Raw genomic sequence first — 11,033 nt, 5'->3', positions numbered from 1 at the left:
TCCGGCTCTAACTCCCAAACCGGGAAACCGATTCGAGCCCCGTCTTCTCCCACAAGTCTCTCGTGCCTAGGCGGTCGTGTGTGCCAAGTTTCGTGGTCAACCGACGCCGTTTGGTGGTTTGGGGGTGTTAACGCCTCGAATTCAAGTTTCTCAAGGAACTAGTTTGCCTAAAGTGAAATCCGGCTCTAACTCCCAAATCGGGAACCCGATTCGAGCCCCGTCTTCTCCCACAAGTCTCTCGTGCCTAGGCGGTCGCGTGTGCCAAGTTTCGTGCTCAACCGACGCCGTTTGGTGATTTTGGGGCGTTAACGTCTCGAATTCAAGTTTCTTAAGGAACTAGTTTGCCTAAAGTGAAATCCGGCTCTAACTCCCAAACCGGGAACCCGATTCGAGCCCCGTCTTCTCCCACAAGTCTCTCGTGCCTAGGCGGTCGCGTGTGCCAAGTTTCGTGCTCAATCGACGCCGTTTGGTGATTTTGGGGCGTTAACGTCTCGAATTCAAGTTTCTTAAGGAACTAGTTTGCCTAAAGTGAAATCCGGCTCTAACTCCCAAACCGGGAACCCGATTCGAGCCCCGTCTTCTCCCACAAGTCACTCGTGCCTAGGTGGTCGCGTGTGCCAAGTTTCGTGCTCAACCGACGCCGTTAGCCCCGTCTTCTCCCATAAGTCTCTCGTGCCTAGGCGGTCGCGTGTGCCAATTTTCGTGCTTAACCGACGCCGTTTGGTGATTTTGGGGCGTTAACGCCTCGAATTCAAGTTTCTTAAGGAACTAGTTTGCCTAAAGTGAAATCCGGCTCTAACTCCCAAACCGGGAACCCGATTCGAGCCCCGTCTTCTCCCACAAGTCTCTCGTGCCTAGGCGGTCGCGTGTGCCAACTTTCGTGCTCAACCGACGCCGTTTGGTGATTTTGGGGCGTTAACGCCTCGAATTCAAGTTTCTTAAAGAACTAGTTTGCCTAAAGTGAAATCCGGCTCTAACTCCCAAACCGGGAACCCGATTCGAGCCCCGTCTTCTCCCACAAGTCACTCGTGCCTAGGTGGTCGCGTGTGCCAAGTTTCGTGCTCAACCGACGCCGTTTGGTGATTTTGGGGCGTTAACGCCTCGAATTCATGTTTCTTAAGGAACTAGTTTGTCTAAAGTGAAATCTGGCTCTAACTCCCAAACCGGGAACCCGATTCGAGCCCCGTCTTCTCCCACAAGTCACTCGTGCCTAGGCGGTCGCGTGTGCCAAGTTTCGTGCTCAACTGACGCCGTTTGGTGATTTTGGGGCGTTAACGCCTCGAATTCAAGTTTCTTAAGGAACTAGTTTGCCTAAAGTGAAATCCGGCTCTAACTCCCAAACCGGGAACCCGATTCGAGCCCCGTCTTCTCCCACAAATCTCTCGTGCCTAGGCGGTCGCGTGTGCCAAGTTTCGTGCTCAACCGACGCCGTTTGGTGATTTTGGGGCGTTAACGCCTCGAATTCAAGTTTCTTAAGGAACTAGTTTGCCTAAAGTGAAATCCGGCTCTAACTCCCAAACCGGGAACCCGATTCGAGCCCCGTCTTCTCCCACAGGTCACTCGTGCCTAGGCGGTCGCGTGTGCCAAGTTTCGTGCTCAACCGACGTCGTTTGGTGATTTTGGGGCGTTAACGCCTCAAATTCAAGTTTCTTAAGGAACTAGTTTGCCTAAAGTGAATCCGGCTCTAACTCCCAAACCGGGAAGCCGATTCGAGCCCCGTCTTCTCCCACAAGTCTCTCATGCCTAGGCGGTCGCGTGTGCCAAGTTTCGTGCTCAACCGACGCCGTTTGGTGATTTTGGGGCGTTAACGCCTCGAATTCAAGTTTCTTAAGGAACTAGTTTGCCTAAAGTGAAATCCGGCTCTAACTCCCAAACCGGGAACCCGATTCGAGCCCCGTCTTCTCCCACAAGTCTCTCGTGCCTAGGCGGTCGCGTGTGCCAAGTTTCGTGCTCAACCGACGCCGTTTGGTGATTTTGGGGCATTAACGCCTCGAATTCAAGTTTCTTAAGGAACTAGTTTGCCTAAAGTGAAATCCGGCTCTAACTCCCAAACCGGGAACCCGATTCGAGCCCCGTCTTCTCCCACAAGTCTCTCGTGCCTAGGCGGTCGCGTGTGCCAAGTTTCGTGCTCAACCGATGCCTTTCGGTGATTTTGGGGCGTTAACGCCTCGAATTCAAGTTTCTTAAGGAACTAGTTTGCCTAAAGTGAAATCCGGCTCTAACTCCCAAACCGGGAACCCGATTCGAGCCCCGTCTTCTCCCACAAGTCACTCGTGCCTAGGCGGTCGTGTGTACCAAGTTTCGTGCTCAACCGACGCCGTTTGGTGATTTTGGGGCGTTAACGCCTCGAATTCAAGTTTCTTAAGGAACTAGTTTGCCTAAAGTGAAATCTGGCTCTAACTCCCAAACCGGGAACCCGATTCGAGCCCCGTCTTCTCCCACAAGTCTCTCGTGCCTAGGCGGTCGCGTGTGCCAAGTTTCGTGCTCAACCGACGCCGTTTGGTGATTTTGGGGCGTTAACGCCTCGAATTCAAGTTTCTTAAGGAACTAGTTTGCCTAAAGTGAAATCCGGCTCTAACTCCCAAACCGGGAACCCGATTCGAGCCCCGTCTTCTCCCACAAGTCTCTCGTGCCTAGGCGGTCGTGTGTGCCAAGTTTCGTGCTCAACCGACGCCGTTTGTTGAGTTTGGGGCGTTAACGCCTCGAATTCAAGTTTCTTAAGGAACTAGTTTGCCTAAAGTGAAATCCGGCTCTAACTCCCAAACCGGGTTCTGGTGGTGGTGTATATGGATTCTCGTCTTCTGCAGATTCCCTAAATGCCCGGTGGCCACTCGATGCATCAGGAACCTATGATAGTCAATACATAATGTGGTAATCATATTCGAATTTTATACATAATCTTGTGTGAAAATTGAACTATCAAACAATTTAATTTATATCGTACCTATCTATTGGGATCCACACTTGCCCCCTGTGACACTAAGGCCATCATCTCAGCTCTCATCTACTGTAAATGTGTAGAGAACTCTGCTCGCAGCTCCTCCCTCAACTCATCCCTTAGCTCTGCACGAACCTTCTGCGTGATCTGATCAATAGTCGATGGCTGGGGTGTTGATTGTGATTGCCCAGCACCATCTTTATACACCACTCTTCGAGGCACAATTCTCCCGTATGTGCGACAATATCCATGTCCGTCATGACCTATCAACTCATGGAAAATGGCATTCCTAGCCTCCAAAGTCCGACCATCCTCAGGTAGCATAGAGAGTTGACGATTAAACTCATCCTGTATTGAATAAGACATATAAGTATATGCCAAATTAAGATGGTTGACACACAAAAAATAAACTTTAAATACAATCAAAGGTGTTTGGAAACTACTAAGGTCTGAATAACCTCTGGGTCATCTACTCTACGTGTCATAAGCCAAACATTCATCTTATCAGTAGACTCCCCCTTACTGGTCATCTGCATTTTTTTAGAAATATGAAAATTAGAATGTAAATAATTTGTAAATATACAATGTTTATTTATATACAAAAATATAACAATAAAATGTAAACCTCATGCCGTATCTGAGAGAAAGTAGTACGCCCTGTGGTATGAGCTATGCCGTGAGCTCGCCGATTTTTAGCGTTCCTACTTGCGATTTTCTATAACAGGTTCGACAAATGTGAGTATGTAAATATGATTTGTATGTTTACATATCATAAATATAACTTATTTGTATACCTCAGCATCGGAAGTACGCCAATACTCCACAAGTTCTTCCCACTGGCATGGCACAATGTGCATAGGAACATCATCCTTCAGATTAGGATCAGAACTTCTAGGCTTGAAATACTTAGCCTTAAGCTTGTTCTTGTGATCCTTCCATATGCTGTTGCAGTTTTTCATGCAGATTGGCTTGTACTCCTCTGGACATATATTCAAATTGTCCTATAAAACACAATTTCAAAGTTTAAATAATAATAACACAATTTTGGAATTCGAATTTGTGGACAAAAATATACTTTTACCTTCACATCCTTGCAGATAGCATCAATAATATCATCAGGCACATTGTTCCAGTCAAGAAAAGTAAGAGGAACAATGTTACCATTCCGCACAATAATGCCAAGTTGAGTAGTTAACTTAGCCACGTTATCCCCTATTGGACAGTAATTTCCATCAAATTGTATGTCTAGCTTTTTACCAGTACCCCACTCTTTAATGCCCTTGGCACATCCTCTACCACGCCTAGTCGAGGTTGATGAAGAACTAACATGACCTGTGAGATACAATAACAATAAACAATATGCAATGGTAATAAACAAATGCAAATTTAAATAATGTGAATACAAATCATATCACATAAACCTGAGGTGGGCTGTGAAGAAGTCGAAGGGTCTGCAAAATACAATGAGAATAAACAAGTTATATATAATGAGCATAAATAAATGTATGTTTAAATAATTTTTATACAAATCAAAGCAAATTTATATACCTGCGGATGGCTCATAAGCTGATGATGATAGCTGCAGTGGTGGCACTGATGGTGGACGCACCGATGGTAGGCATGGAGGCTGAGTACATGGTAGCTGCTGTGGTGTCACTAAAGGCCCCTCCGATAGTGGCCGATGTGATGCCTCTTCTGATGGTGTTGCTACTGATGTCCTGTTATGTAGCACATCAGACATCATGCGCCGGGGATGATCAGGCTTCCTCTTCCTTCCCATAATAATCTGCAAGCAATATAACATTAATTGACATTAGAAACATAGACAATGGTTTGTTGTCAACTATAATATGACATTAATTGAACTAATACAATTACAAAGACAAAGTAAATTAAGAAATTGATGATTAACTACAACCTTGGCCTTAATTGAATTACTAATGTTTCCACCATTATCAGCCTATTTGAATATCAACTGTTTCCCCTTCTGCGGCTTCCCTCACCCAACCAACTTCTTCATCACGAAGCATTATATTTTCTTCCAATTGTTGGCTCATGTATGGCTCGATTTGTGGATCAGTCGAACTCATATCAAATAAACCTCTTTGAGACATCTTCACCACGACTTGCCAGTCTGGTTGTAACGGGTCTGCAACATACCAAACTTGCTCTGCTTGGGACGCCAAGATGAAAGGTTCATTGGTAATTCGATCATCTCGGTACAACAAATGATTGAAGTTCACCAACGTGAAATTGAAGACATCTTCTTTCTTTCCGTGAATGTTGTCAATCCAATCACACTTAAACAACACATGTTTCTTCTCATTGGAATATCGAATCTCAACAATATCTGTCAATTGTCCATAATAGTACACAGACCCCACACGAGGATTCTTGTCTTTTCGACTAGCATAACTTATGGTATCTGCCTTCAAAGCTACACCACAATTTTGTGTGGCTCGACGATCATCCATGGCCTTTACTCGATACCGAAACCCATTCAGTATATACCCGTTGAACCTCCTTGCCAAGTTATGAGGACCATTTGCCAATAGAATAATCTCTTCAGAAAATATGACATCAGTAGTCCTTCGCAAAGTTTGGACCTATTTTACACGAAAATGTAAAATTTAAAATGTAGTTCGACTTAAGTAACTAGAATCTATAGAGTTAAATACATACATGTTCCTTGAACCAAATGTGAAAAGTTTCAAAATGTTCACGCCGAAGCTGATGATCGTCAACACGAGGCATTTTGAGCTTAAGTACTTCAAGGTGTTCGCTGTGTAGATTGAAATTTTAGCAATACAAAAAATTTTGTAGAAAATTCAATAAAACATAATAAAATATTGAGTGAGTGACATAACCTACTTTATGAATGGTTGAACCGCGCTTGTATTGAATAAGATGTACCGATGAGCTTGTACCCAAGAAGTATTATCAAGATAAAAGCTTGTGTTTTCACCAATAGCATGACCCAAATTATCAGCATCACTATAGTTCCTCACGGGTCGACTAGATTTGGTTTCCACATCATTGAGATATTGTGCACAAAAATTCAGGCATTCTTCCATAAGATATCCTTTAGCAATTGATCCTTCAGGATGAGCTCTATTACGCACGTATTGCTTCAAAGTAAGAAGATACCTCTCAATTGGATACATCCATCGAAACTGAATCGCTCCACCCAATAAGGCTTCATCAGCTAGATGTATAGGCAAGTGCTCCATTATATCAAAAAAACTCGGAGGAAATATTTTCTCTAGATGACAAAGTGTTATAGCGATACGATCTTGAATATATTGCAAATCCGTCGCACGATTCACTTTTGAACACAATTGTCTAAAGAAATTGCTCAATTCAATCAAGGGTTCAATTACATTCTTCGGTAACGATCTTCGAATAGCCAATGGAATAAGTTGTTGCATCAGAATATGACTATCGTGGCTCTTAAGACCCCCAATACTTCTATCATGTGAGCGCACACGACGTGATATATTGGATGAATAGCCGTCGGGAACTCTTACTTCCTTCAACACTTTCAAGAACAAATCTTTCTCATCCTTGGTCATCGTGAATTGTGCTGCTGGTAAATAGGCTTTATTCGACCCTCTTAACTGCAAATGTAGGGGGTTTCTAATATTCATATCTTGTAAATCACGCCGAGCATTAACGCCATCCTTCGATTTTCCTGCAACCCCTAATATTGTTCACAACACATTGTCACAAACATTCTTCTCTATATGCATCACATCGAGGTTGTGTCTTATTAGATTGTGCTCCCAATATGGCAATTCATAAAAGATACTCTTTTTCTTCCAACTGTGGGTGCGATGTCCAGCTTTCTCCTTCTCTACCTGTCTCCTATGCCTCTCCTTAAGGTCATCCCTCTTGTATTGGGTTAAAATACCCTCAGATTCTAATTGTAGCTACATCTCAGTTCCAGACAACAATTTGGGTTTGAGTCGGACTTCCCGAGTACCATCAAATGATACTTTATCCTTCCGGAATTTATGGCCAGTAGGTAAAAATCTGCGATGACCCAAGTATGATTGTTTCCTACTATGCTTCAACCAACACGATGTAGTTTCATTATTGCAACAAGGACATGCATATTCGCCTTTAGTGCTCCATCCTGACAAGTTTGCGTATGCAGGAAAATCACTAATTGTCCACAGTAAAGCTGCATGCATTTGAAACATTTGATTTGTTGATGCATCAAATGTTGACACACCCTCATTCCATAGTTCTTTCAACTCCTCAATCAACGGTTGCATGTACACATCAATCTTGTCACCAGGTCCTTTTGGGCCGTCAATAAGCACGGCTAAAATTAGAAATGGTTGCTTCATGCACATCCATGGCGGCAAGTTATATGGAACGAGCACAACAGGCCAAGTGCTATGAACTATGTTCATCGTTCTGAATGGGTTAAAACCATCAGATGCTAAGCCAAGCCTTACACTTCGGCAATCATTACTAAACTCAATATTCCGACGGTCAAAATCTTTCCATGCAAGGGAGTCAGCAGGATGCTTGAAGACACCATCATCAGTTCGTTCCTCTGCATGCCATCTCATTAACTTAGCCGTCTTGGATGACATAAACAACCTCTGCAACCTTGGCTTTAAAGGAAAATACCTCATCTGTTTTGCAGCTATTCGTTTGCCACCTTTGTTAAGACCATTTGAACCACCATCACCATTTGATTTCCATCTACAACTGTTGCATATGACATATTTATCAAGATTGGCGTCCTCGTTTCGAAACAACATGCAACTGTTGGGACATGCATCCCACGTCTCATACGTGAAGCCCAAATCTGTTGTGACCTTTTGGGCTTTATAATATGAGTCCGGGAGTTTCACACCCAACGGGAACGCCTCATTTAATAACTCAAGCAGCATGTCAACAGACTTGTCTGTCCACTGATTAAGCACCTTCAAATGTAAAAGTCGAACAATGAATGACAAAGATGTGAACTTCTGACAACCCGGATACAATTCACTTTGTGCATCTTGAAGAAGTTTGAAATACTTTGCAGTCTCTGCATTTGGACCGAGCTGGGGTTCAAATGCATGAGGATCAGGCCCCTGTGGTTCATCACCCTCAACACTTGTATCGGTATGTGGATTTTCCATAGCCACTTGTATCATTCCAATCATATCATCCCCAATGTCTGAATTAGCTAATGTTTCATTCTCTCGATTACCATGCAGAGATATGTAAGATTCCCCATGATTAATCCAATGTTTGTATTTTTTAAAAAAACCATTCAAAATCAGATGCTCCCGTACACCCTCTCGTACAAAATAGTATCGATTCTCACACTTCCTACACGGACAACTGATCATCGAACCTTCAACCCTATTGGTGTAGGCAAACACAAGGAATTCATCAATCCCATTAATGTATTCGCTCGACATCCTATTTGGAAAATCGATCCAACTCTTATCCATCATCTGTACACATCCACAAAAATATCTCATCAAAGTAACTCTAAATATAATACCAACGTATTCATGTACCATGATACCTATCCATCCAATTTCTCTGAAATAGGTAGGTAGTCTTATCCTAGTTAGTTATTTACCGATTTAATAGGAGAACATAAAAAATGATATAATTTCATACTTTCTGAGTCATAACTTAAAAAATAAATAAATCATAACCAAACACCACATGAGACACAAGTTGCACCTTAGGATTTCTATTCCATAGAAAGATTTTGTCAATTATCAAAAAGTTGAAATTGCACTATTCAAAGGAAACAATCAGGTAGTTCAAAACCAATATAGACGGATCACAAAACGAAATAGGAGTACCATTTACATTCGAAAATGCAAGCAGTGTTATTATAGAATACAACAAATAAAAATAATAGACTCTTCATAGCCCATTTTTGCAATTTACAATTCCGATTACACTTTGGCCTTTCAGCATGAAAATGCACACCCTTCTTCATATAGAAAGTCAAATATATGAAAATAAACATATAGGGAGAAAATATTACAACTACAGAACTACTTTCCATGTTACCTTCCTAATTTTCATAAATGAAATCAAGTAGAGTCACTTCCTCCTGACCAAACTATTCTTGGACTAATTTGGTTGCATTTCGTGTTCAATTTTTTTTCCTAATTTTTTTTTTACATATATAAAAATAGGTTGTGAATTTTTAAAAGTTTATTATTTGTCAAAATAATAAATGTTATTATTATTTATAATATTTCCATAAATGTCAAAATAATAAACTTACTAATTTGGTTATACTAATTTTTAATTTGGTTATAAGAAACTTAATAATTTGGTTATAATAAACTTAATAATAAACTTACTAATAAACTTGGTTATAATAAACTTAATAATAAACTTAATAAGTTTAATTTGGTTATAAACAACCTAAGTTTAATTTGGTTATAATAAATTTAATAATAAACTTACTAATTTTTTTTTTTACATATATAAAAATAGGTTGTGAATTTTTAAAAGTTTATTATTTGTCAAAATAATAAATGTTATTATTATATATAATATTTCCATAAATGTCAAAATAATAAACTTACTAATTTGGTTGCATTTTGTGTTCAATAATATTTCCATAAATGTTATTATTATTTATTTAAATATACAGATTTTATAATATCAATGTAATTAGAATTATAATGTATATATATTTATATATAATTTACATATTTTTATATATATTTCAATATGTATATATATATATATAAAGATGCTACAAATTTATATATATATATACAGATTTAATAATGTATATATACAGATTTAATAATGTATACATATTAATTTACATATTTTTATATATATATATATATATCAATATATATATATATATATATAAAGATGATACAGATTTAATAATGTATATATACAGATTCAATAATGTATATATATATAAAGATGAGACAGATTTATATATATACATATTGATACAGATTTATATATACAGATTTAATAATGTATATATACAGATTTAATAATGTATATATATATATAAAGATGAGACAGATTTATATATATACATATTGATACAGATTTATATATATATATATATACAGATTTCATAATGTAAATATTATCAATGTATATATATATATAGATGATACAGATTTATATACGTATATATATAGATGATACATGTATATATCTATACAGAGAGAGAGAGAGAGAGCATACCGCACCACCGTTCGTCCTCGCCGCAGCACCGCACCACCGTTCGTCCTCGCCGCAGCACCACCGCAGCACCGCACCACCGTTCGCCGTTCGGCTTCGCAGGGATTTGGGGGAAAGAACTTGGTTTCACAGATTTAGGGATTTGGATATAGGTTTCACTTTTGATCGAGCGGCAAGATGAAGAGCGGGGAAAAAAAAATTCACTTTTTGTGACGGTAGGTTTTACACCGTCGCAAATGTCAAGTAATTTATGCATAAAACGACGCCGTTTAACTTACACTTATTTGCGACGGACAATTGCCGTCGCAATATGTAAAATATTCGCGACAGCAACCGTACGCTGTCTCCAAAAAATTACTTTTGGCGACGGTAAAAATAACCGTCGCTAATACTGATGCATTTACTTCCTACCGCGCATTTCTTATTACCGACGGGGACAATGCCGTCGCTAAAGCCCTCATTTGCGACGGTTGAGGCTGCCGTCGCAAAAAACCATTTTTTGCGACGGGAAAATTGCCGTCGCTAATGCTTCCGTGTTTTTTACCCCTTTTTCTTGTAGTGGGGCACAGATCTAGTGTATATATATAAAGAGTATTATCATACAAATAATAAAAAAATACACAATGATGTGGGTGAATTGAAACCCATCACTTTTAAACAAAACATCATCTTTAATTACATAAATAATACATAATACATGCATAACAATTCTATATCAATAGATTTTCAATATTTGAATCAAAATTATCTTGTTTACAACAATATTACACATTTTAAAAAAATGTTATGAAAATAAAATGTCCAGATCAAATTAATTTTAAATGTATTTTACAATATCTCAAATTTAAATTTATTTTATTGTTACTGTATTTTTTTTTTTTCAAAGTGCATGAGTTTT

General features: G+C 39.5%; 2 protein-coding genes across 2 annotated transcripts; both read right to left on the bottom strand.

Annotated features, from left to right (window-relative positions):
- Positions 1–2,977: 2,977 nt before the first annotated feature.
- Positions 2,978–4,891, bottom strand: LOC145821841 (uncharacterized). Its single transcript, XM_082918416.1, has 7 exons — positions 4,863–4,891; positions 4,487–4,656; positions 4,360–4,389; positions 4,020–4,270; positions 3,733–3,939; positions 3,564–3,653; positions 2,978–3,468 (listed from the first exon to the last, which is right to left on the bottom strand). The coding sequence occupies exons 1-7, from the start codon at positions 4,889–4,891 to the stop codon at positions 3,361–3,363; spliced, it is 885 nt and encodes a 294-aa protein (XP_082774542.1). The 3' UTR covers positions 2,978–3,360.
- Positions 4,892–4,893: 2 nt separating this feature from the next.
- On the bottom strand, positions 4,894–7,013 carry LOC145821836 (uncharacterized). The gene is made up of 3 exons (XM_082918410.1): positions 5,810–7,013; positions 5,621–5,720; positions 4,894–5,544 (listed from the first exon to the last, which is right to left on the bottom strand). The coding sequence occupies exons 1-3, from the start codon at positions 6,583–6,585 to the stop codon at positions 4,894–4,896; spliced, it is 1,527 nt and encodes a 508-aa protein (XP_082774536.1). The 5' UTR covers positions 6,586–7,013.
- Between the last annotated feature and the right edge of the window lie 4,020 nt (positions 7,014–11,033).

This window comes from Camellia sinensis, chromosome 1 (genome assembly GCF_055761805.1).
Source record: "Camellia sinensis isolate YWXY chromosome 1, ASM5576180v1, whole genome shotgun sequence".
NCBI classification, from domain to species: Eukaryota; Viridiplantae; Streptophyta; class Magnoliopsida; order Ericales; family Theaceae; genus Camellia; species Camellia sinensis.
The sequence above is the reverse complement of the archived record's forward strand: the minus strand, read 5'-3'. Positions and strand labels throughout refer to the sequence as shown.

Bases quoted from the DNA above. Each gene is read 5' to 3' on its own strand.
- LOC145821841 (XM_082918416.1), bottom strand. From the start codon at position 4,891: ATGGTGGAAACATTAGTAATTCAATTAAG. The intron at 4,390-4,486 runs GTATATAAATTT...TGTATTTTGCAG, and splicing joins AGCTTATGAGCCATCCGCAG to ACCCTTCGACTTCTTCACAG. The intron at 3,940-4,019 runs GTAAAAGTATAT...TGTGTTTTATAG, and splicing joins CTATCTGCAAGGATGTGAAG to GACAATTTGAATATATGTCC.
- LOC145821836 (XM_082918410.1), bottom strand. From the start codon at position 6,585: ATGAATATTAGAAACCCCCTACATTTGCAGTTAAGAGGGTCGAATAAA. The intron at 5,721-5,809 runs GTAGGTTATGTC...CAATCTACACAG, and splicing joins GCGGTTCAACCATTCATAAA to CGAACACCTTGAAGTACTTA. The intron at 5,545-5,620 runs GTATGTATTTAA...CGTGTAAAATAG, and splicing joins ACATTTGGTTCAAGGAACAT to GTCCAAACTTTGCGAAGGAC.